We start from the raw sequence: 24,946 nt of genomic DNA, 5'->3' as shown, positions 1-24,946 counted from the left end.
TTTCTTGAACAATCCCTTACACCCCCCATCTGCACAGGTGAACGCCCATTCCGGTGCCCTTTTGAGGGCTGTGGCCGCTCCTTCACCACATCTAATATCCGCAAGGTACATGTGCGCACCCACACAGGCGAGCGGCCCTACACCTGCCCCGAGCCCCACTGTGGCCGTGGCTTCACCAGCGCCACCAACTACAAGAATCACGTGCGCATCCACACAGGTGGGCCAGCTGGCATGCAAGGACCACCCTCTAGAGGCCCCACCTCCCTCTACTGTAGGCTTCTGATCTGAAACACACTCTCAGCTCCCAGTCTGGAGCCCTTCTCCGCCGGCCATTCCAGGCTGGTCTGGGGGTGGGTATCCCCAGAGCCACTGTTTCACTTGCAGTAAGTGGTTCCTCCATTTCCAATTAGGTCCAGCCTGTCAGGTATTGCCAGCCCTCTTGGGGGTGTCCCTCAGTTCCCAACCATTCCTCTATCCCTGCCCTAAACTCTGCTCTGGCTGAGTTCCTGAGAAGACCCCAGAGTCAAGAATGGTGGGGAAAAAACAGTGAAATGTCACCTTCAGCTTCTCACCTCATCCACTGTGCATATGACTCCTGTATGTCCTCACCTTCCCCAATGTCACATCCCTTGTCCAGCCTTCTGTGTCATCTCTCAGCCATGCGTGCCTATCTAACACTTCAGACCCTATTCCCGCCTCTTGCCTCTTTTGTTCACCACTCTCCAACCTTCCACCCTCAGCCTCATCAGTCCTCAGTGCGCCTCTACCCCTTCCCCAACCCCAGCCTTGGCCCACCCCATTCTTTCACCACTGCACTTCAGTTACATTAAATCAAACCTGGGCTCAGAGATCCCATGCCCAGGTCCTCCATGTCATCCACTGGCCATCTTCCCCAACTCTGTCTGTTCAGAGTCTCAGGTCTCAGTCCCTCTCCTTCCCTCTGGCTTTCCCTTCACCAACCCTGTCCCCCATCCCTGTCCCCTTAGTTTCCCCCTTGCCAGCCCCAGTTCCCACCCCCCTCACAGCCCAGTGTCCCCAGGGGAGAAGCCATACGTTTGCACGGTGCCAGGCTGTGGAAAGCGCTTCACTGAGTACTCAAGCCTGTACAAACACCATGTGGTGCACACGCACTGCAAGCCCTACACCTGCAGCACTTGTGGCAAGACCTACCGGCAGACCTCCACCCTGGCTATGCACAAGCGCAGCGCCCATGGCGAGCTAGAGGCCACTGAGGAGAGTGAGCAGGCCCTGTATGAGCAACAGCAGCTCGAAGGTGAGGGGAGTGGGCAGGGGGCAAGAGTGGGGCAAGCCAGACCTCCCAGATGCATCCAATGGCAGGAGGTAGCCTAGACTCTCCTCTCCTAGCCGCCTCTACAGCTGAGGAAAGTCCACCACCCAAGCGAGCTCGCATTGCTTACCTGTCAGAAGTGAAGGAAGAGGGTGATGACATCCCAGCCCAAGTGGCCATGGTGACTGAGGAGGATGGGGCTCCCCAGGTGGCTCTCATCACTCAGGATGGTGCCCAGCAGGTACAGGGCTGGGGCAGGCCAAAATGACCACTTCATTCTCTCTGGGAACTCTGGGGAGCTCTGAAGCTCTGACAACCCCACTTCCATGCAGATTTCTATTTTAGCTAAAGCTGAGGGGACCAAATCGTGTAGCCCAGCCTCTTGCTTCCAGCCTAGTCTCAGCTTCTAGAAAATAGTAGCTTTCCTCTTGGAAGCTGATAGGTGTCCAAATGAGACATTTGAATGTCCTTCTCAAGAGGCACGTTGGTATAGGGTTCCGGAAGCCTGGAAGTCCTACCAGTGTTACCAGCCAGCAGTATAACCTGGCCCTTGTCCACACCCTCTCTGCCCAGTACACCTAGGCCTTCTAGAGGTGTCAGGGATGAAATTTGGTGAAGACTCCAATGCAACAGCAGGGCTTGAAGGCAAAGTGGTAGTCACAGAAGTGGTTAGTCAATTTTAGCGTAGCTCTCTGCTGTCTTGGCCCTGTTTTGCTTGCTTATCTGGGAGAGCAGACACACCCTCCTGAGGGGTTTTCAGACACCCCTTTTCTGGTGTTCTAGCTCATCTTCTCCCCTCCTATTGGCAGGTCAGCCTGTCCCCAGAAGACCTGCAGGCCCTGGGGAGTGCCATCAGTGTGGTAACCCAGCACGGCAGCACCACCCTCACCATCCCCAGCCACAACGATGACCTGGCCACATCTGGCACACATACAGTCACCATGGTCAGCGCTGATGGCACCCAGACGCAGCCCGTATGACCAGGCGGTTTGCTTAGGGTTTCTTGTTCTCTTGTTAACCTTTCCATGGGGTGGGCATGAAAGTGCAGGCCAAATTAGCCAAGCCTTTACAAGGACAAAGATTCCCCACCATAAAAAGTCTTCCCCGCAGCTCCTCTGGGCAACTCAAATCTTTAAAAGCATTTGACTTGAGTTGGGTATCATGGTTCATGCCTGTAATCCCAGCCACTCAAGGAGCTTAGGCAAGATGACCAGAAGTTTGAGGCCAGCCTGGACAATTTAGTGAGATCCTGTCTTTTAAAAAAAAGTACTGACAGCATATCTCAGTATTAAGTACCCCTGGGTTCAATTCCCAGTACAGCGTGCGCACGCGCGCACACAAACACACACACACACACACACACACACACACACACACAGTGGGGTCAAGAGATGGTTTCTAAATCTCAGTTTACTCTAAATTTGCTTTGCTGAAAAGTAGGCAATAACTTTTTCATGGACTTCAAGGTCCATTTTCAGCTGAAGGGATTAAATTCTCTCTGGGGTCCTTTATAACTCTGTCCTATGATTTGAAATCCTGAATTCACCTGGGCTCTAAATGGAGAAAAACACCATCTCATTCATCTCAGAGCCTCAAACTAATTAATTTGATCTACATGGTCTTGTCCATTTTTTTTCTGGGTTGTTCCTAGCCATCTTGCGTGGAGTGTTGTTATTAGGAGTGGGGAGATGGAGGGTACTGCAGGTGGGTGGAAGATCTTCTGTGTTTCAGGTCACAATCATTACCTCTGGGGCTGTGGTGGCCGAGAACTCAAGTGTAGCATCCCTTCATCATCAACAGGTGGCACTGTTGGCCACAGCCAACGGAACACACATAGCAGTGCAGGTGGGTTGAAATCTAAGAGGAAAGGGGATCTTAGGCCAGAGAAGGGAACAAGTGGGGAAAGGAATTCAGTGGAAATCTTGAAGAGAAGGGCATCAGACTCAAAAGGAGCCCATTTCAGAGGACAAATCCCTTCCTGCCCATCCACACATATGTCTCAAGCTCTTTCTTGGCTAAAGCAGCATAGGAAAGCCCTTTCCAGCCTTCAGGATAACTCCCGTGGCAGTCCACCTGTGGCTCAGCCATTCATCTCTGTTTATTCACCTGGGACTTAACGGTGGATGATCACTAATGTTCTCTCCAGACAATTAGTCTACAAACAAACCAATCTTTCTGACCCTGGGCCATCCTGGGTCCCTGGCCATACCTAACCTAATAGAACTCTTCAAAGTGAACCTTCTGTTATTGGGGCCCTACTAAGAGCTTCACATGTGACCCTGAGTAGATGGAGGGCATCTACCACATACTACTAATGCTAGGATCTAATAGGGAGTGTCTCACATGTTCCTCCCTTCTCCACAGCTGGAGGAGCAGCAGACCTTGGAAGAGGCTATCAGCGTGGCCACTGCTGCCATGCAGCAAGGGACTATGACTCTGGAGACAGCAGTGTCGGAGAGTGGTTGCTGAGCCCGAGGGCTGGCTCCCACTTATGCTGAAGGAGGTGCTGTGCTTCACAGGTGGCCCTGTCTCCAAGGGCCCCAGCTGTGGCTGAAACATGGAAGGTGGCCACATAGGTCTCGGGTGAGACAGCAGCAGGAAAATGGTCTAACTGAAGGGGATGGGGGCCCTACACAAGAAGGGCCAGGCAGTGGGAATTGGGAGTGTGTCATCCTCAGGAGCTGAGGAGCACAAGCCTGATCACCAGGCTGCCCTGGGCGCCCATTCTCCTCCCTTTGGAGAACACCCTTCCCACCTCCAGTCCATAACCCTTCTCAGGTGGAGTTTGGGGCTGCAGTGGGGACTGGCCTCTACCATGACTGGTGATGGCCTACCAGGGGAGAGAGCTAATAGCTCTTCAGCCCAGTGGGGGCAGAGCAGGCCTAGCCCTGCCCCTCCCAGCAATAACCACCTCCCCAGAGGCCAGCAGAGATGCCTGGCCACTTGGCACTAGGGACTTCCTGCCACCACAGTAAGAATAAATTCCTCAGGGGCCTGTGGCTGGAGTAAAGGTGCCCAGCTCCCACCACCCAGCAACCCCCCAACCTCTCAGTGGCAGAGAGGCAGGGAGTGGCCTTGTACATAGATTGCTGGGGATTGGGGTTAATTTGTTTTGTGTGTGTTTTTTTTTAATTCTATTTTGATAATTATTATTTTTCCCTGCTCTGGGTGGCAATGGCAAACAGGTGAATGCGTATTTAATAAAAGTTCCAAGTTTCCACCTGGTTCTTCCATTCTTTCAGCTCTGGATCCTGGTGGCAGGGTTGATCAAGTCAAGCTTTCAGCCCTGTTTCTCTGACACAAACTGCTTGGCCTTGATGCCTAACTGGTAGGCTAGGCTACCTGGGACCCAGTTAGGAGGAAGGCTTCATGTAAGATAAGCCCAGGAGAGCTGCTGGTGTCTTCCTACCACCTGAGCAGGTGGGCTCTAGGGTAACCAAACAGGACTAGGGTGACCACTGCTTCCAAGCTCTAACTGAATCTCGGTCATTGGGATGGTGGGCTGGAAGAACTCTTTTCCTGCCTTATCTTTGTGGAATGTAGCCTGAGCCCCTCCAGCCACTCCTGACTGCAAGCAGTCAGCTCCTCCCAGGGGGCAAAGCCTCAGGTTAAAGCAGGGCTGAGGGGCACCTCCGTCAAGGTTACCAAGTTTCTGATGCCTCAATGCTCTGGTACTGAAGCCCTGGCTGTTACCCGGCCCTGAGAAATGGGGTACAACCAGGTGTCTAGGGCTCTGCTGTGGGATTTCAAAGCCATAATCAGACTGAAAAGTGAGTGGTAAGATCAGACCAGTCCCAGTGGGAGGAAGGGATGCAGGGGAAGGAGCTGTGGGTTTGACCCTGCCCAAGCGGAAGCACTGCAGGAGCTGGAGATGCCTCTTTCCCTCTCTCAACTGTGATGGTGTCCCATGCCCCTTCCTACCACGTGAGAATGGAACCCCATCCCCTGGCCCATACTCCTAGTATAGCTAGAAGGCTTCCATTTACTCTTGCATCCCTTTGGAAGCAGAAGAGTAAGGCATGCCCCTAGCAAGTGAGTGTCTCAGAATTGTCCTGCAGGTGGCTTTAAATCCCTACTCCTGAAGTGGATATGCCCAGCCCTCATGGGCATTGGGTCTAAAGATATGGTAATACCGATGTGGAGGGCCCCAAATCCCAAAACTGCCCCTGCCAGAATCCCTGAGTTTGGGGTCCACAAGACTCACCCTTGTGTGTTTCAGATATAGTCTGGTGTCGTCAGGGACACCAGGCCCAGAGTGAGCAGTGCCCTCTGTGCCTTTTAGAGCCAATGCCCAGGGAATAGTAAGCCAGCAAATCAAGTGCCAAGTCTGCCTGACCTAGAGAGGTGCCCTGGCCGGGTTCTTCCTCTAGCTTTGTGGCATTGTCTTTGTTTTCTTCCTCTTGGGTGGAGCCCTGCCATTCCTCTTGGGTGGAGCCCCACCACCAAGGTTACACTAGGTGGCACTAAAAGAAATGCTTTACCCAAAGCCTTCTATGTACTTTACATCCATTCTCAGACATCTGTACCACTCTGTAAGGTTGGTTTTTTTCCTGTTTACTAAGAGGAAGTGATTCAGAGAGGTTAGGTTACTTAATTCAAGGCCTCACACCTGGTAAACTGTGACTCTGAAATCAAGATAGGCTTTCTTTTTCCCTCAGGGAGCTGCCTCTTGGTAGCCTAGGAAGGCCCTGGGGCAAAGAAGCTTCTAAAAGGTCCTCACAGCCAGAGAATCAGTCCCATCAGAACAATGACCCCCAATTCTGAGAAAGTTGGTCCCTGTTCCATGTAGGGGAATGGAGCTGCTGAGCACTGCCAGAGCCACAGGCCAGCTCAGGGAGCCAGAGCAAGCAGGCAGGTGGAGCTCTTGCTCTGCACCAGGGCCCCTCTGCGGTCTCCGCAGCCGTTTGCATTTCCTGAAACCGGATCTTGATGTTAAGAGCCGCCCCTAGGCCGGGCGGGCGCCTCAGCCATGGCCCTGCGCAAGGAGCTGCTCAAGTCCATCTGGTACGCCTTCACCGCGCTGGATGTAGAGAAGAGTGGCAAGGTCTCCAAGTCCCAGCTCAAGGTGAGGGGCACTGGGGCCCAGGGGAGGCTGGCAGACACACCATATCAGTCCCTGCCGCTTGGGTGTTCAGTAGGAGTGCTGTGCTGCTCTGGGCACCCAGCCATCCAGCCATCCAGCCATCCAGCGGCCCTGGCTCAGGTTGGAGGACTGGTACTGGGTGACTGAGCCAGCATGGCTGGGTGGATGTTGCTGCCTACCATTCAGAAGCTTCAGTGAAGTGCATACAGAGCCACTGTGCATCATGGGGTCTGAGGACCATGAGTTAGGCCACCTCCCAGACTCCATGGGATGAGCACACCCAGCTCCCCAGAGTCATGCTTGGGCACGCACCTTACTCCTCCCTGCCAGTTCCTCCTGGCTTTGGAGAAAGACAGTTAACCAGTCAGGCACTTCCTCGGGAGCAGAGGGATATAAAGGCCTTTTTCCACCTCTAAATCAAGTTAGCCTGCTGAACTACAGGTGGGACAGAGCTGGGGGAGGGGGTGAGAACTGCTGACCCCATTATACTACTGCCAAGATCACCGTCCTGATCCACCCATGAGCATATGCACACTCACACCAGACTGGGAAAGAAACTGGGGCCTTCAGACCTTGGGAAGCCAGCCCAGGAAAAGTCCCATCAGTGATTGTCCAAGAAAATCTGCCAACTAGAAATTCTGGAAGGTCCTGGAGAGGCCAGATAATTCTCCCCCACCCCCACTCCCCATCTACCCCCAGTGGGTTAGTGCTGCCTTCCCCACTCCAGTTAGTGCAGGAATAAGCAAGGGTCAAGGCTGCTAGAACCAGCAAACACGGGGAATGAAGCAGCATAGGCCTCAACTCTCTGGACCTACCTTCAGGGTTAGTTCACGCACTGTGACTTTTATTGAGTGTTCCACATTAGATGATGATCTTGGCATGAGGTTAGGCCCTATATTCCTGATATCTCCCTTTCCCTCCTTCAAAAGAGGGTCACAATCTCAGTCTCCATTCTTAATGACCAAGGTAAGAGGTGCCTAGAAACCTGTCAGGTAAATGGAACATAATAGGCATTGTGGCCGACCTCCATTTAGCCCCCATGTTGCTGAACTTGGATGTGCCAAGCTGGTCCTATCTTATAATCTACCCCTTAGCCAGATCTGTTAACATTTTAATAAATGATTTTCTACTTTCCCAGGAAGGAGGGTCTACCTTTGGTCTCCTGGGGAAAATCTTCCAACAAAAAGGTTTTCCTTACATGCATCTTAAATTATTTTGTTATAGGTCTAATTACACATAGTAACATGTACCTATAATCCCAGTGACTTGGAGGGCTGAGGCAGAAGATTAAAAGTTTGAGGTCAGCTTCAACAACTTAGCAAGACCCTATCTCAAAAGGGCCAGGGGAAAAAAAATTTTTCCCCGGTATCAGGGGGAAAAAATCATGTTGTCTATTTGAGACCTCTGAATGTGTGGAAGAAAAATAAATCATCCAAACACCATCCCTGCAGAAACTCTGTGTCCCATACCCCACCTCCCACTCTGCCCCTTTATATCTTGCCAGGAGAATCAATCCCATGGCTTCTCGATTCCAAGATATCATTTTCCATGTCTGTGGCCGCTGAGATCTCTCCAGGTTTTCTGTGTCCCTCATGTATGACGGGTACAACCTTTATGTGGTTCCTATTTTCTGATGCCCTCTGCCAGTAAGGCTTCCTAGTTTGAAGCTCTGGCCTAGCACCCACTCCTCACCCCCACAGATTGAATATTTCTAGGAAAAGTCCTTGGAGAGCTCACGCATTTGAACTGTACACTGTCTTTCTACCAGTTAAAGCTCATATTGTACCCATTGCAGCAACTCTGGTCACACAGGTAATAGTAGATTTCACTCCTACCTGACAGAAAACTCATTTACTCTGGGAACCTAATTTAACAGTGGGAAGCTCAGGCCAATTGGGAGTGGACAGAAATGGCAGAGCCCCTGCATAGAAGGGAAGGCAAGTTTCTCCCCAAATCCAAGGGGTGAACACTGGAGTGGGAGGAAGTAATAATAATGTTGAGAGTGGGGAAGCCAGAAAGGCAGAGACGTAATAGAGAAGTGGTCAGAAGGCAGAAGAAGAAGCAGAGGAGACAGACCGTCCCGGACCCATCCCCTCCCCTGCAAGACTAGGGGGATAAGGGGGAAAGTCTCAGGGTTATACTTACTGAAACTGCCCCTAACCTTGCAGTCCACATTTGGGACCAGGAGGGAGACCTCCCTACTATTCCAGGGCAATCTATACCCAGGTGAGAATTGCTGCCTCTCCCCTGAGTGTCAGGAGGAGAGGCTGCCTTGGCTGTCCCAGGCAAACTCCTGATGAGGCCAGGGCAGAAGGAAGAACAACAAGCCTGAGAACAGCTGGAGGGGTGGAGAGCACTTCCCTGGAGAAGAAAAGTCTTGGGCAGAGAAACCAGATGAAATTTACCCTCTGGATACTTGTAAAAAGTACAATGCTTTCATCCAGTTGAGCTGAAAACAGACCAGTGGCAATGGCACCCCTGGCCAGACGGATGGAAATGAGGCTGGAGGCTTGCGCAGATGCCCAGAACCTCCTTTAAAGAGCTCGAGGAATGAGAAGCCCTCCAGACATTTAATTTGAAAACACAAATAGGGAGCCCTTCAGAGGGAGGCTGTCCTAGTGGCCATACCCTCTCCCCAGAAGAGGGTCTGCTGTGAATGTGGTTACCACAGCAGGCCATGGGCAGGGATGAGCATATGGAGCAGTGAGTCTGACTTGGTGAGGACTAGGGAGGGGAGACAGCAGGTCTGCAGCTTCACCTTGACAGACCAGAGCTGGGGGGAAACAGGGAGGGTGTGCAGGTGGCCTCCCAGGCTCCTGAGCTTCCAGCTGACACTTAGGGTAGTCCTGGAGCTGAGGGAGGGTCTGTTGCCTACTGAAGTCTCCGAGCTTCAGGCTTTGCCTCCTAACTCTATGTCATGGAGGGAAAGTTAAGAACATTCAGTCCAGAAATCTGCTGACCAGGGTCATCTGCTTTGCCTTGACCATTCTGTGCTGCTGTTCTCCTCAGGCAAGGACATGGGGGTGGGAAAGGGAGGATGACTTAATGACATGCAGGTCACATGACTCAGAAACACACAGGCTGTGACCTATACTGCTCCCCAGCTCAGTAACCTTGGGAAAGTGATTCCATATCTGTGGTCCTCCAGTTTCTCATCTATCAAAGAAAGAAGGTTGATCTGGGGAACACCCAGCCACCCAGCTGCCCAGCCAGTCTACAAAAATAACTAAAAACAAAGACACAGAGTAGATGAACTCAATCCTTGATGCAACCTCTCCTTTCCTTTTTCTAGGTCTCTGTCCACACCCAACCCCTCCACCCCGATCTTGCCCACAGTAGGTTACACAGATAATCCAGAGATTCACCTTTTAAAATTCTCAGGTCTTCATGATAATAGTTGCACTTCAGTTCCCACTGAAGTATGTTCAGTTACTTGAAGGATCTGTGTCTTTTAAAAGGATCACTTGGAACCTAGACTCTTTTAATGATTATGGTCAGTTTAGGAGAGAGATCATTCATTCTTTGTGAAGTAATCTCTTGGTGCTTTTATGAATTCCCAAACTGTATCTGAAGGTACTTCCTGGTCTGTTGGCTTTAGGATCCTGAAGGCTATTTGAGACAGGCTCACTAAATTGCCTAGGCTGACTTTGAAATTGCGATCCTTCTACCTCAGCCTACTAGGTAGCTGGGATTACAGGCATGCACCATCATGTCTGCCTCCTTACTGACTTTTTGTTTGTTTGAGGGGTGCTGGGGATTGCTAGGCAAGCACTCTGCCACTGAGCTACAGCCTCAGCCCTTACTGACTTATTGTCAATGTGGACCTAACGCCCACACCTATGCCTACACCTGGGTTTTTAGAGGACTCCAAGTCCCCAGAGGGAACCAGCCTCCCTCCCCCAGGCTTCCAGAGGAAAGAATAAATAAATGAAGCCTCGGGAGGTCTATGGTTGCTGACCCAGTGGTCAGGGGCTTCCCAGGAGGTGAGAGAGACTGTGGGTGTCTTGAGAGAGACCAGATGGCAGCTTATGAAAAATAGACACCTGGACCCCACCCCTGGAAAGTCTGAGTCAATAGGTAGGGCAGGACCAGCATATTTCAGTTTCACCAGCTCCCCAGGTGATTCAGATGTTTAGCCAGAACCGTGCAGTATAGAGATCAAGAGCAGGGCTTCCAAGCCAGACCTTGGGTGAGACACTTCATCTTTCTAAGCCTTGATTTCCTCATCTATAAAATGAGGATAATGAGAGTTCCTGCCTCCAGGGTTGAGAATTGATTGAGATCTGCAAGTGAGCTCCTGCTCCTCACTCCTCCACCCTGACATTCCTCCACGACATTCCTCCACCGCTGCCATTTCCTTTCCAGCATGACCCCTCTCCCTAAACCCCACCCCCACCCCACCCAGGCACCGGAAGCCTGGCAATCTGAGGTTTATCACTGAGCCCCAAGTGTCTGGAACCTGTAATTCCTCCTGGTCCTGATCCTGACAGCTCACAGGAGTCAGAGCCTCATCCTTGGGCTCTTTGGAGTCCAATGGCAAAAGGTACTGGTGAAGAAAGCTAGCTAAATAGGTCTTAGAAGACAGTGTGGCAGATGAACCATGAAGGGAACAGCTCAAGCAACATGTGCTTCTGGGTGGCAAGTTCTATGTAATATCTCCATGTAGAGATAGGGAAACTGAGGCCAGCAAAGTTTATCTGCTCAAGAGATTCAGTCCATATCTGTCTGAGTTTTGCATTATTTTCTATTTCTTCCCATGAAGGATTTGAGTTTACCCAGTAGATATTTATTGAGTGTCCACTATGTGTCAGGCCCAGTGATACAACAGTGAGAAAACTCCAACTTAGTGGTGTTGACATCCTAGATAGAGGAAACATCATAGAATAAATAAAATGTCTAGTAGATAGATGATGATAAATGATGGCAAGAAAATACAGCAGATGCAGGCTGACAAGTGTGGAGGTTAGAGGAAATTGGGCTACAGATTTCAATAAGACCAAGGGAACCCGCTCTGAGAAAGTGTCAACTAAGCAAAAATGGAAAGGAGGGGAGGATGCAAGCCATCAAGCCAGGCAGTGAGCTGGGAGAGGAATGTTCCAGGCTGCAATAACAGCAAGAAAAATGGCCCTGAGGCAAGAGTATGTCCTGTTTTGAGGAACAGCAAGGATTCCAGAGTGGCTGGAGAGGTGAGCAAGAGACAGGTCAGAGGAGGTGCAGCAGGCCAAGTCACAGGGCCTAGAGGCCTCTGGAAGGACTCCAGCTTTTACTCTGAAAATCATGGGAAATCCATAAGAAACACACTACATAGACACACACACACACACACACACACACACACACAAGGTCCCCCACCTACCTGCTTTGCAAGAACCTGACATCCTAGAGAACATTGGGGAGAAATCTAATTCTTTCTCCCCTTCCTCTCTCAAAGAATAAAATGAAGGCTTGGCACACATACCCTCTCTGACACAGGCCAGTTCCTGCTTCTAAGGAACTGACTCCAAGGTGAACTGCTGGTGGCGCAGCATTGCTTGATTGCACTTGGTGTGCATAAGAGAGCACAGGGGCTGTGGGACAGAAGAGGAACAAAGGCCTTGTCTCCAGACTCACAATCCAGTTGGAGAGAGAGGTTCAGGGTCAATATTCTAATAGGGAGCCAGCTCTTGAAGCCAGGCTACCTAGTTCCAACCTCAGCTTTGCCATTTATTCTTAAATTCTCCAAACCTCAATATCTTTATCTGAAAAACAGAAATATTTGTGTAGCAAGGTGGTGGTAGAGGCTAGAACTGGATAATAAAAAGCACCTCGGGGGGCTGGGGATGTGGCTCAAGCGGTAGCATGCTCGCCTGGCATGTGTGCGGCCCGGGTTCGATCCTCAGCACCACATACCAACAAAGATGTTGTGTCCGCCGAGAACTAAAAAATAAATAAATATTAAAAATTCTCTCTCTCTCTCTTTCTCTCTGTCTCTCTCTCTCTCTCTCTCTCTCTCTCCTCTCTCACTCTCTCTTTAAAAAAAAAAAAGCACCTCGGGACTGAGATGTGACTCTGATAGAGCACTGGCCTAGCCTGCGTGAGAGACTCTGGGCTTCATCCACAGTATCTTTTTTGTTGTTATTGTTAATATTTATTTTTTGGTGTAGATGGACACAACACAATGCCTTTATTTTTATGTGGTGTTGAGCATTGAACCCAGGCCCCGCCCATGCTAGGCCAGCGCTCTTCTGCTGAGCCACAATCCCAGCCCCATCCACAGCATCTTAAAAAAGAAAGAAAAGAAAAACACCCTATACGGTGGCTATCACATAGTGAGTGCACAATTTGCACAATAGTGACTTTTTTTTTAAAGAGAGAGAGAGAAAAAAATTTTTAATATTTTTAGTTTTCAGTGGACACAACATCTTTATTTTATTTTTATGTGGTGCTGAGGATCAAACCCAGCGCCCTGCGCATGCCAGCCGAGCACGTTACTGCTTGAGCCACTTCTCCAGCCCAATAGTAACTTTTTAATCATCACACTGTCTGTGATAAGTGCTATAACAGAATTGCCCCAGAACATTTTTAAAAATTTATTTTTACAAGATTTCAAATTTCAACCCCTTAGTTCTAATATCGTGAATCTGTTCAACAGACCCATGTTTTCCCTGCACACCGTCCTGACCACCACCATCCCATCCAACCTCGCTCCATCTCACAGACCATTTTTCATGAATCTTCTTTGAGCCCTCTCCAGGCCCCTTCAGTCTGTTAAGGGGCCCTTCGTTGATCAGACACTCCTGGGTGCCAGGCACACCACAGCCTGAACACTGAGTCTATGATGGAAACTGTGATAAGTTCAAGGCTGCTGCCTCCCTGCAGATAGCCCAGCACTGTGGGAAATACCTGGGCTTTGAAGTCTGACCGAGCTGGATTGGAATCCCAAGCCCTTGCTCACTGTGGGTCCTTGGGCAAGTTAATGGACCCTGTGAGCCTCAGTGTTCTATCTATAGAAAGAAGACACTGACACCTAATCAAGTAGTTGAAAGCATGGCTGCCAGGGTTGGAATCCCAGCTCTACCAGTTCTGCCAGCTGAGAAACATCTCAGAGCCTCAGGGTTTTTTTTCATCTGTAAAAGAGGATATGAATAGTCAGTAGGGAGGTTAATGAATGATGTGTAAAGTGCTTAGCTCAGTGCTTGGCACCTGGTACGTAGATATGTTTTAGTTATTATTGAACTGAACAGTGTACAGAGGACTCAGCCAGGATGGGGGTGCTGATGAGCAGGGAGGTGGGCACAGTACTTTAGCCCAATTTTGTTTGGAGTGCAGAAAGGCAAACTGCCACTCTGTCTCAGGTGCTGTCCCACAACCTGTACACGGTCCTGCATATCCCCCATGACCCTGTGGCCCTGGAGGAGCACTTCCGAGATGATGATGATGGCCCCGTGTCCAGCCAGGGCTACATGCCCTACCTCAACAAGTACATCCTGGACAAGGTGGGCCTCACTTTGTGGGACACTTCTAACCTCTCCCCACTTCTTCAGCCTGGCCAGCACCCCAATACCTTGCTACTCCAACTCTTCCGTATCCCCCAGTTAACCCCCACTTCTGCCCCCTTTGTCCATCCTTGTTCTCCCAGCCATCACATCCCAGCCATCTGTCCCCTTCTTGTCCCACTCAGCTCACCCTCAGTGTCTCCCCTCTCTATCCTAGCCTCCACCCTAACCACAGCCTTTCCACCCCATCCCTGCCCAAACCTACCTCTGGCTCCCAGCTTAATGTCACCCCGCTCCCCTCACCTCTCATTCTCTTCCCAGGTCTCCTTGACCATCCACTCCCCCTGAGCCTCTCTCTTCCTTCTTCCTTTGGACTGAGGGAATGACATTTCTTTGTCAGCAGGGCACTTGGGCGGGTGTGGTATGTTGGGGAGTGGTTGGGAGATTGGAACCAGCTAGTTACCTGGTAATCGGCTCAGGGATTCCTCATATTCAGCTGGACTTGGCAGGGTGGGGAGCAGGAATATAAATGAACACAAGTAACCCAGCTGGAGCCTTGTTTGGTGGTAGATCAGGGATGGGACAAATGGCTGACTGGCAGGCCTGGTGGCAGGTGGAAGAGGGGGCTTTCGTTAAAGAGCACTTTGATGAGCTGTGCTGGACCCTGACGGCCAAGAAGAACTATCAAGCAGATAGCAACGGGAACAGCTTGCTCTCCAATCAGGATGCCTTCCGCCTCTGGTGCCTCTTCAACTTCCTGTCTGAGGACAAGTACCCTCTGATCATGGTTCCTGATGAGGTGAGGGTGACGGCAGACCCGGGGACTGAGTCACTGGGGCCAGGCCCCGACAACACCATGAAGGAAGCCAATCACTTTCCGTACCCTCCCACTTCCTCTCCCTTCATTGTCTCCCCATGCTGGTACCTGTCCCCACTCAGCTGTCTCCAGATATCTAGAACTACCCATGTTGGAGCAATTGTGCCTTCTTCCAGAACCAAAAAGTACACTTCTCTCAAGGTTCTGCTAGTCCTCACAGAAGGAAAAATGGTCGGCAAACTTCATTAAACAGAAGTGTTTGATGATATGTTGCTGAGCATTTTTAAATGAGAACATTTAAGGTCAAATATTGGGATTTTAGGAACTGTGATAATCTAGTAGGTGCTTTGTAACGGGATGGGAGACCTTGGAAGATGGGAGACCAGGAAATAACTTCAGTTACTCAAGGTGGGCAACAAAGTCTAGCCCTAGTTCCAGATTTTTCCTATCTCTTTTTTTTCCCCCCCTGGAGAGTCAGGGCTGACTCAAGGGCCCAGAGAGACAGCATCCTTAGAGAAGAGGCCAGGAACATAGCCATTACCTCCTTTAGCTCATGGGTAAAAACCAAGAGCAGTCATTTTCTTTTCCTATCCACCCTCCCTCTTTGGCACACTTCTCTCCTCTGCCCATTCAGCCTTCTCCTACCCTTTGGTCTGGTGGGGGCTATAGCAGCACAAGGGTGAATTTAGGTCTTCATAGTAGGGTGCACAAAGGAGGGTATGTCCTACCATGTCAGGCTGGGGATTTAGCTCAGTGGTTAAGAGCTTGTCTAGCATGTGTGAGGCCCTGAGTTCAATCCCCAGCACCACACACACACACACACACACACACACACACACACACACACAAGTCATGTCTAACAATTGTGGAAAGAGTGGGAAAGCTACCTAATGAGAGTTTCCAAAGATGCTGGAGCAAGAGAGGGACACGTGTCCATCTGAGTGGACAACCTTGTCAGATTCCTTGCCAGTGAGGGCAAAGTGGCCTCTCAGAGGCCAGAAGGCCTCTTGCTGCTATTATCAACATGCAGTGAGAACAAACTGCAGCAGGATATACCCCAACCACCACTTCCTGTTCCTCTGAAATGGGTTTCCTGTCCCTGCCTTTCTTACTCCCACCCCCAACCCCCTGCCTTCCCACAGGGCAATGATACAGGGTTGGGGATTGGGGTTTGGAATAAGGACCCAAATGGGAATCTGGAGATCCAAATGGAGTTCTGGCTGCCCCCAACTTGCTATGTGACTTAAAACAAGTTACCTCCCACTTTGGGCTTTGGTTTTGTCATCCACAAAGTAAGGGCATGAAATGAGAGTTTTATGCCATCTCTGACTTGTTTATGAGTCGCTGCCTCTGCCTGGCCCTCAGCTCTCAGCTCCCACCTTCACCCTGCCCTTAATTTAAAATAGGAAGAAGTAGGACTGGGGCCGGGAAGGGAACGAGGATGCTTGAGTTGGGAGTAGGGCTCCAGGGTTCCCTCCGGAATCTCCATCCTGGTCTCCCTTGGCATTGTCCTCTGGCCCTCCCAACCCCTTGTCCTTCATCCCCTCTACCAGGCTCTAGGACCCCAGATGGAATGCCCCTGGTGTTGGTGTGGCAATATAGCCTGCTGCTGTCACCAGGCCTTCCCTTTCCCCTTCCAGGTAGAATACCTGCTGAAGAAGGTACTCAGCAGCATGAGTTTGGAGGTGGGCTTGGGCGAGCTGGAGGAGTTGCTGGCCCAGGAGGCCCAGGCAGCCCAGACCACCGGGGGACTCAGTGTCTGGCAGTTCCTGGAGCTCTTCAACTCTGGCCGCTGCCTGCGGGGCGTGGGACGGGACACCCTCAGCATGGCCATCCATGAGGTCTACCAGGAGCTCATCCAAGATGTCCTGAAGCAGGTCAGCCAAGCTGGGAACCAAGGAGAACACCAGGAGGGTGATGGGGGACCTGGGAATCTCTAATTTGACTCTGACCAGCAGGGCTACCTCTGGAAGCGGGGGCACCTGAGGAGGAACTGGGCAGAACGCTGGTTCCAGCTGCAGCCCAGCTGCCTCTGCTACTTTGGGAGTGAAGAGTGCAAGGAGAAAAGGGGCACCATCCCCCTGGATGCCCACTGCTGTGTGGAGGTGAGGGCATGAGGGAAAGGCAGAGGACACCTCAGGGCCCAGAGGGTTCCTGGGGTGGTGGGAGGAAAAGGGGGTCAGGGGGAAGAATGGAGGAAACACCCATTTCTGCTAGGTTCGTGTAACCCAAATATACCTGGGTGCCTCCAGGCCATTCTCGTGCATGTCAGACTCCAAAAGAACTAAAACCAAATACTAATATAAATACCAAACTCAATAGTGAATAATGTGGATTTTGCTAAAGATTTCAGAGAAGATGGTTTATATCCACACTTCATAGCAAATCCTTTTTTAAAATCCTCTTAAGAGGACTTTCTCCTTCATCTAAATTCCATACCTCCCTATCCTCACCCCCTATTCCTTCTCCCTCTTCTCTTCCATTCTCTCTTCCCTTAGTTATGTTCATTATTATTTTAGAGACTTAAAAAAAACAGTATTTTAGGGTCAGGTACGGTGGTGCATGCCAGTAATCCCAGCAGCTAGGGAGGCTGAGGCAGGAGGATAGCAAGTTCAAAGCTAGCCTCAGCAGAAATGAGGCTCTAAGCACTCAGTGAGACCCTATCTCTAAATAAAATACAAAATAGGGCTGTGGATGTGGCTTGGTGGTCAAGTGCTCCTGAGTTCAATCCCTAGTACCAATAAATAAATAAATAAAATTTTAAAAACAGTATTTTAAATGGTAGATATATAAATATATCCATATATTTGTGTCAGTATATATATCTCCATATATATCAGTATATGTGTGTGTGTATATATATATATATATATATATATATATATATATATATGAAATTTTGCCATTTTAACAATCTTAGGTGTACAATTCAATGGCATTAAGTACTTGCAATATTGGGCCATCATCATTATTACATATTTCCAGTTTTTTTTAATCACCCCAAACAGAAACTCTGTACTCTTTTAAGCACCAACTGTTCATTCCCTTTTCTCTTCAGCCCTTCATAGCCTCTATTACACTTTGTCTCAAATTTGCCTATCCTAGGTACCTTATGTCAGCAGAATTATACAATATTTTTCATTTTGTGACTGGCTCATTTCACTTAGCATCATTTCCAAACTTCATCTTTGTTGTGGAATGTATAGGAATTTCCTTCCTCTTTAAGGCTGAATAATATTCCACCAGATGGATATACCATATTTTGTTTATCCATTCATCTGTTGATGGACATTTGGGTTAGTTCCACTGTTTTGCTATTGTTAACAATGCTATTATGTATGAGTTTCTATGTGGACATGTTTTCCTTTCTCTTGGGTATACACATTCTAGGAGAAGAAATGCTGGATTGTGTGGTAATTCTAACTTTGGGGTAACTGCAAATGTTTCTTCAGCAGTATACCATTTTACACTCTTACCAGTGGTATATAAGGATTCCAATTTCTCTAATCCTTGTCAACTCTTGTTATTTTACATTTAAATTGTTGCTATCCTAGGCTCTGTCCATTTTTGTCACATAAGGAAATAGATGTTGCTATGGAAAGAACATAGATGGAGGTGAAACTCCCAGCTTCTCCACTAACAGGCAGTGTGAATTGCACACTTCCTGGAACCCTTGGCACCACAGTCTCTTTCTCTGTCAAGTAGAGCCAATAATGCCTGTCTGGCAAGGGTGAGGGGGAGTAGTGGATAAAATGGTCCACATAAAACACTAGAAGAGGCCAAGGAAGAGGAGCTGCTGCAGCTGCAGCAGTTGCAGGAGGAGAAGGAGCGTAAGCTGCAGGAGCTGGAACTGCTGCAGGAGGCGCATAAGTGTTGGAACATAAGGAGCTCAATGTGTAGCAGCAGCTGTGATTTTCCACAGAATGCAAGCAGAGTGAAGGCAGGGACTTGTTCCCTTAGGCGCACCTTAGTATCCCCAAACCCTAAAACACCGAGTTGCATTCAACAGATGCTCCAAATACCTGTGGGATGAATGGACTTTCTCACTAGGCAGGGTTACAATCAAACGAGTGGCATGGGGAGGCCCCTGTGACTGGAAGTGTTCAAGCCTGTACTATGTACTAGGCTCTGTGGAAAGATACCAAGGTGAAAATGGCCCCATCCAGTCTTAGAAGGGCAAAGGCTAGAGCTAGGGAATCTCAAGTACCTCTGCCACTAATCCTCCGGCCCACTCAGGCTCCTGGGAAGAAAGTCAGCTAGGAGAGGGAGGGACTTGAGCTGGGGCACCTCTTGGCCAGGTGTGGCCCAGACCTCAGTGAGGCTAGCCGGGCTGGGGCCACCTGCCCTCTCTCAGGTGCTGCCTGACCGCGAAGGAAAGCGCTGCATGTTCTGTGTGAAGACCGCCAGCCGCACCTATGAGATGAGCGCCTCAGACACGCGCCAGCGCCAGGAGTGGACAGCGGGTAAGCGCTCGGTGGGTGAGGGCTGTGTCTGGTTTGGCGTCAGTTGCCCCATCTTTGAAAAAGGGGTGATAGGACTGGCGAGGTAGCTCAAAAGTAGAGCACTTGCCTCGAATGAGCGAGGCCCTGGGTTCCACCCTCAGCACCAAAAATAAATAAATAAAGACAGAAAAAGGGGGTGATAGTGATAATATTCAGCTCGGCGGGAGCTAGAAATTGGACTTGAGAGACTCCTTAGGCCCAGGTGATCCTCTCCCGCTCCGCCCGCAGCCATCCAGACCGCGATCCGGCTGCAGGCGGAGGGGAAGACATCGCTGCACAAGGACTTGAAGCAGAAGCGGCGCGAACAACGGGAACAACGGGAGCAGCGCCGGGCGGCCAAGGAAGAGGAGCTGCTGCGGCTGCAGCAGTTGCAGGAGGAGAAGGAGCGGAAGCTGCAGGAGCTGGAACTGCTGCAGGAGGCGCAGCGACAGGCGGAGCGGCTGCTGCAGGAGGAAGAGGAGCGCCGTCGCAGCCAGCACCGGGAGTTGCAGCAGGCCCTGGAGGACCAATTGCGGGAGGCGGAGCAGGTGATGTCAGCCCTGGGGGCGGGGCCTGGAATGGAGGGCGGGGCGGAGGGGTGAGCGTTGAGACGAAGTTTGGAATGGGGACGGTCAGAACAGAGCCATGGACTTAAAGTGGCATAGGAGACCCAGACTGTGATATGGGTGGGACTTGTGGCTAAGGAAATAGAGGGCAGGGTGGGAACATGGCCAAGGGATGGCTAGAGATGAGGGATGGTGTGAAGTGGGGAGAGAGGACTGAGTGACAGGTGTAGAATGGGGCCATATTCTGAAGTCTTTCCCAGGGGACTCAGCTTGGACTCAAGGAGCAGCTGAAGACTGAGTGAGAATAGTTTGGACTAAGGTTGGACTAGACCTGAACTGAGATCTGCAGGAAGGCAAATAGATAGGACTTTTCTGGAGGCGGACTAGGCCTGCAAAGGCTATTAGATTTAGGATTTGAAAGATCTGGTCTAGTGTCAGAGACAGGTGGATTCAATCCAGTTCTGCCTTCTAGGAGCCATGTTATTTCAGGGAATTTACTCAGCTTCTCTGTGCTTTATTTACCTAAGAGTAAATGTTGATATTGATAGAACTTTGCTCATGGAGGTAGGGTAAGGATTAAGAGAGGAAACACTTGTAAAGTGTTCAATAATTTTTGGTTGTTGTAATAATAATTATAGCCACCTTCTTTCTAACACCAGCCATAATGATATTATAATATATATCATAATTATTAGGGCTGGTGCTAAGAAATGATCATATTTTAATTTAATGTTATTTAATTGTAATATAACATACTATGTTATTTAATGGATATAATAATATGTAATTTGTGGGGTGGTACTAGGGATCAAACCTAGGGCCTATGAACATGCTAGGTGAGTGCCCTGCCTTTGAGCTATATCCAGGGCTCTAATTATTATTACTAAAGGTAGTGCTAGGAAGGAAATGACAGGCATCTGTTCATTCTCAGAAAGGGGTCAGATCAGGAAATCACAAAATAAAGGAATCCCCCAGTCCCTCACTCCCAGGTAGCCTGGTAGAGAAGCCCCAGGGAACCGCAGGACACAGTCACCAAATTCCCCAGCCTTCCCATTTCCCAACCATTTACCACCCCCAACCCGTCTGCTGCAGGCTCGAGCCTCCATGCAGGCCGAGATGGAGCTGAAGAAGGAGGAGGCTGCCCGGCAGCGGCAGCGCATCAAGGAGCTGGAGGAGATGCAGCAGCGGTTGCAGGAGGCTCTGCAACTGGAGGTGAAAGCTCGGCGTGATGAGGAGGCAGTGCGCCTCGCCCAGACCAGGTAGGCCTGAGGGGCCCTTTCCTGCTTTTTCAATACGCCCACTACTGAGCAGCTGTGAGGTGCCTAGGCCCTGGAGAGACACCGTGCACTTCCGACAGACTGCTGGAGGAGGAGGAGGAGAAGCTGAAGCAGTTGATGCAGCTGAAGGAGGAGCAGGAGCGCAACATCGAACGCACGCAGCAGAAGAAGCAAGAGCTGCAGCAGGAGATGGCGCTGAAGAGCCGCTCCCTGCAGCAGGCCCAGCAGCAGCTGGAGGAGGTGCGGCAGAACCGGCAGAGGGTCGACGAGGACGTAGAGGTGAGGCCCTGGAACTGGATGGAGGGCGAGGTGGGCATGTCATCCAGAGCCAAAGTGCCATCCCTCAGACCCTGGCGTTATCTTCATCTGACTGTGTGACCTTGGTAGGCTGCCTAACCGCTCTTCATTTTTAGTCCTCCATCTGGAAAGGAAACTATTAATTCAATTGTTATGAAAAATAAAGAGATGTAATACATGATTTTTAGTAAAACTACTGAAGAAACATTGCTGCTATGTTTATTATTATTAATCTGACTGGCTGTGGAGGTACACCCTTGCAATCCCAGCTACTCAGGAGACTGAGGCAGAAAAATCTGAAGATAGAGACCTACCTGGGCAATTTAGGAAACCCAGCCTCAAAATAAAATTAAAAGGGCTGGGGAGTCCCTCAGTGGTCTAACTCTTGCCTAGCATGCATGAGGTCCTGGGTTTGTTGCCCAGCACAGCAAAATCAAATCAATCATTAATCTAGGCAGAATATTTTCCTCCTATTCTTCCAAGCCTTTGTCTTATTTGATCTTCACTCCCTGAAGTATAAATCTCCATAGAAGAGGCTTTAAATTTTTCTATTTTAATTTTTTTAAAGAAAGAGAGAGAGAGAGAGAGAGAGAGAGAGAGAGAGAGAGAGAGAGAGAGAGAGGTTTTTTTTTTAATATTTATTTTTTAGTTTTCGGCAGACACATCTTTGTATGTGGGGCTGAGGATCGAACCCAGGTCGCACGCATGCCAGGCGAGCGCGCTACCACTTGAGCCACATCCCCAGCCCTATATTTTAATTTTGATCTTTTATTTTTATTAATATTGATGATTTTATTTTGGCTTTATTGGCTTATGAAATCACTGCAAAAAATTTAAACAATACAGAAATATGCAACATAGGAAAGGACAGTTCCTTCATGATCTACCCACCTCACAACTACTGCCAACGATTTGTATATATTGGTGCAGAGGTTCCTGCATTAGTTCAGTGGTTTAGAATTCAGCGTGTGTCCTTGGGAAAACCTCTTTGTGTGTGTGTGTGTGTGTGTGTGTGTGTGTGTGTGTGTGTGTGTGTGGTGGTGGTGCTGGGGATTGAACCCAGGGCCTTGTGCATCTGAGGCAAGCACTCTGCCAACTGAGCCATATCCCCAGCCCCTCTTAACCTCTTTTGAACTTGTCTGTTGCTAAGTTCTGCTCTGTAAATTAAGATTAATATTCTTAGCACATCTAAGCTGCTCAATAAATAGAGACTATTATTATAATAGATTATTTTTTACTCTTGAGGGCCCAAGAGCCCCCTAAAATTGGAGGCAAACTGTTCATCTACATAAATCTTTATGAACATTCATGGGTTTCTAGGGAGGTAATTAGTAGCCTGGTCAGATTCTAAGGGGCTGTGAACCTGAAAAGATCAGGATCACCAGCCATGGATGGTGGCTCTGACCCATTCCCCACTGACCCTGCCCTCACAGGCTGCTCAGAGGAAGTTGCGCCAGGCCAGCACCAACGTGAAACACTGGAATGTCCAGATGAACAGGCTCATGCATCCAATTAAGCCTGGAGGTAAGAAGGGGTAGACTGGGACTTTCCCTGGGGTTGGGAGTGCAAGGGAAGAAAAAAGGGATGCCTCCAGACCTCCTGGGCTGGCAAGGTGGGACTGAAAGTCACATGCCCTTGCCTTTGCCCTTCACATGTGTTTTTTGCGGTCTTTTCCAGATAAGCGTCCAGTCACCAGCAGCTCCTTCACAGGCTTCCATCCCCCTGTACTTGCCCGCCGAGATTCCTCTCTAAAGCACCTGACCCGCTGGGGATCCCAGAGAAACAGGACCCCCTCACCGAACATCAGTGAACCAAAGTCCCTCAATGGTGGGGATGAGACTCCAGTCCCGGCCTCCACCACTCAAGAAGATAATCTGGATCCCCCACCAGAAAATTAGCCTCTCCTAGCCCCTTGTTGCTTCCAACATCATGTCCACCAGGACCTGGCCACAGCTGGCCTGTGGATGACACTGGCCCCTGAAAGGAGAGGGAGCTGAGGTCCTGGTGCCAGGGACCCAGGAGACTGTCCAGGGACCCAGGACCCCTCCAACCAGGAGACTGTCCAGGATGGAACATGGTTTGTCTCTTGTACCAGTCCTAAGCCCCAGACGATGGCTGAGACTGTCTGATGTGTTAATATTTGAGAACTTGGCCCTGTGCTTTAGCCCCAAGGACCAATGACCTGGACTGGGAAAGAGAGCGAACAAGCAAAACAAGGGCCATCGGCCCGCAAGCTGCCACTAAGTTGTAGAGGCATTTTTCCAAATAAAAACTGTTCTTAGAAGGAATTATTAGCTCAGGTCTGTCTCTCTCTCCTACCATTCCCTCTTTTCTTCCCTCAAGTCCATTTATAGGTTCCAAAGGCAGTGGGTACAGTGAAATGGTTAGGAATGTGGGCTATAGAGCTAGACTGCCTGGGGTCTGCACCCAACTCTGCCTCTTTCTAACTGATTGACTTTGGTGAAGTTTCTTCACATTTGTATCCTCCAGTTTCTACATTGGTAAAATGAAGGTACTACTAAAACCTACTCTAGAGGGTTGTGTGAGGACTAACTGCTTGGCATATGGGCAAGCACTATCACTGAAATCAGCCAAAAATGTTTATTGAGCATCTACTGTGTCCTGAAATTTCCCAGTTTATTTAATTCTCATGACAACCTGAAGAACCAGATTATCTTTTTCATTTTACAGATAGACAATTGAGGCTCAAGGAGGTTAGCTAATTTTCCCAAAGCCTCACAAACTTGCTTTTCTTCCTGTGTTCTCTGACTCACTGACCTTGTTACCTTAGACAAGAGATATGGGAATCTAGAATCTGGGAAGATTTGTTTCTTTCTCAAACCCCTCACCCCAAACCTATCATCAAATCCTGTAGCTTCTGCTATATACTCTCCTATCTGTCCCTCCATTTCCATACTTATGGCCAGCCACTGCCACGGCTGAGACCTTTGACTATGCTACCTGGGTGTTAACTTTTGACTCTGACTTCCTCATGCCCTATACTTAATAAATCACAAAGTCCACTCAGTCCTATCCAAGAGTGCTGATAGTCAAGTTCACATTCCCATATATGGCAGGGGAGGCCCAAGACAATCTGACCCTTGTAGATTTACTTTCAGCTTCCTCTTTTTCTTCCTGGATGCCCCATCTGGCTATAACAGGATCCAGGACAAATTGATGAATTCCTTGAAGACAGGGACATATATTCTTCAACTATGTCCCCAAAATCTAGCACAGTGCTTGTCTCATAGAAGATATGCAACAAATATTTATTGAAGGAATATATAAATGCATAAATTCTGAAGTTGAATGGCTAAAGGTCACACAGCTAAAAAGTGATAGTGTAGCTAAGGGTCAAACTCGAGTCTATCCATTCATTCAGCAAATCATTATTATACACTTATTATTATATGTTAGGTGTTATACTAGGTGCTAACTACATGGCATGGAACAAAAACAGAGTCCCTGTGCTCCTAGAGTTAATGTGCTACCTGATATCAAAGTTCATGTCTTTTTCAGACACCAATCTGTCAAGCAATCTCATTAAAGGATATTAAAATTATCATGAAGTAAAGCTGCTAATATACCATGATGCAGGTTTCATGGATTGGAAGTGAAGTTAAAACATCAACTGCTGTGGAAATGTAGAGAAAAGGGAAGCT

General features: G+C 49.3%; 2 protein-coding genes and 1 non-coding gene across 7 annotated transcripts in view; 2 read left to right on the top strand and 1 right to left on the bottom strand.

Moving 5' to 3' along the window:
• Znf76 (zinc finger protein 76) overlaps positions 1-4,508 on the top strand; it is a 34,661-nt gene extending 30,153 nt beyond the window's left edge. For 3 of the 5 annotated variants that reach the window (XM_040282524.2, XM_040282523.2, XM_040282525.2), the window contains exons 9-14: positions 38-217; positions 1,040-1,273; positions 1,351-1,529; positions 2,098-2,262; positions 3,020-3,133; positions 3,653-4,508. In XM_040282524.2, the coding sequence (XP_040138458.1) occupies positions 38-217; positions 1,040-1,273; positions 1,351-1,529; positions 2,098-2,262; positions 3,020-3,133; positions 3,653-3,757 (977 nt within the window). In that variant the 3' untranslated portion in view covers positions 3,758-4,508. Of the gene's footprint in view, positions 1-37; positions 218-1,039; positions 1,274-1,350; positions 1,530-2,097; positions 2,276-3,019; positions 3,134-3,652 lie in introns of those variants that run through there. The other 2 variants (XM_005318777.5, XM_021721996.3) reach the window with 2 other exon arrangements.
• A 1,361-nt stretch (positions 4,509-5,869) lies between these two features.
• On the top strand, positions 5,870-23,572 carry Def6 (DEF6 guanine nucleotide exchange factor). Its single transcript, XM_005318776.4, has 11 exons — positions 5,870-6,353; positions 13,706-13,846; positions 14,460-14,645; positions 16,304-16,540; positions 16,622-16,768; positions 19,018-19,126; positions 19,394-19,692; positions 20,803-20,969; positions 21,068-21,266; positions 22,718-22,808; positions 22,962-23,572. The coding sequence occupies exons 1-11, from the start codon at positions 6,258-6,260 to the stop codon at positions 23,180-23,182; spliced, it is 1,893 nt and encodes a 630-aa protein (XP_005318833.1). The 5' UTR covers positions 5,870-6,257; the 3' UTR covers positions 23,183-23,572.
• Positions 22,323-22,395, bottom strand: Trnal-cag (transfer RNA leucine (anticodon CAG)). Its single transcript has one exon. It is a non-coding gene; the product is annotated as a tRNA-Leu (tRNA).
• Positions 23,573-24,946: the final 1,374 nt, after the last annotated feature.

The sequence above is a fragment of the Ictidomys tridecemlineatus genome, chromosome 8, assembly GCF_052094955.1.
Source record: "Ictidomys tridecemlineatus isolate mIctTri1 chromosome 8, mIctTri1.hap1, whole genome shotgun sequence".
Classification (NCBI taxonomy): domain Eukaryota; kingdom Metazoa; phylum Chordata; class Mammalia; order Rodentia; family Sciuridae; genus Ictidomys; species Ictidomys tridecemlineatus.
Note: the sequence above shows the minus strand (reverse complement) of the source record. Positions and strands in the feature narration are given on the sequence as shown.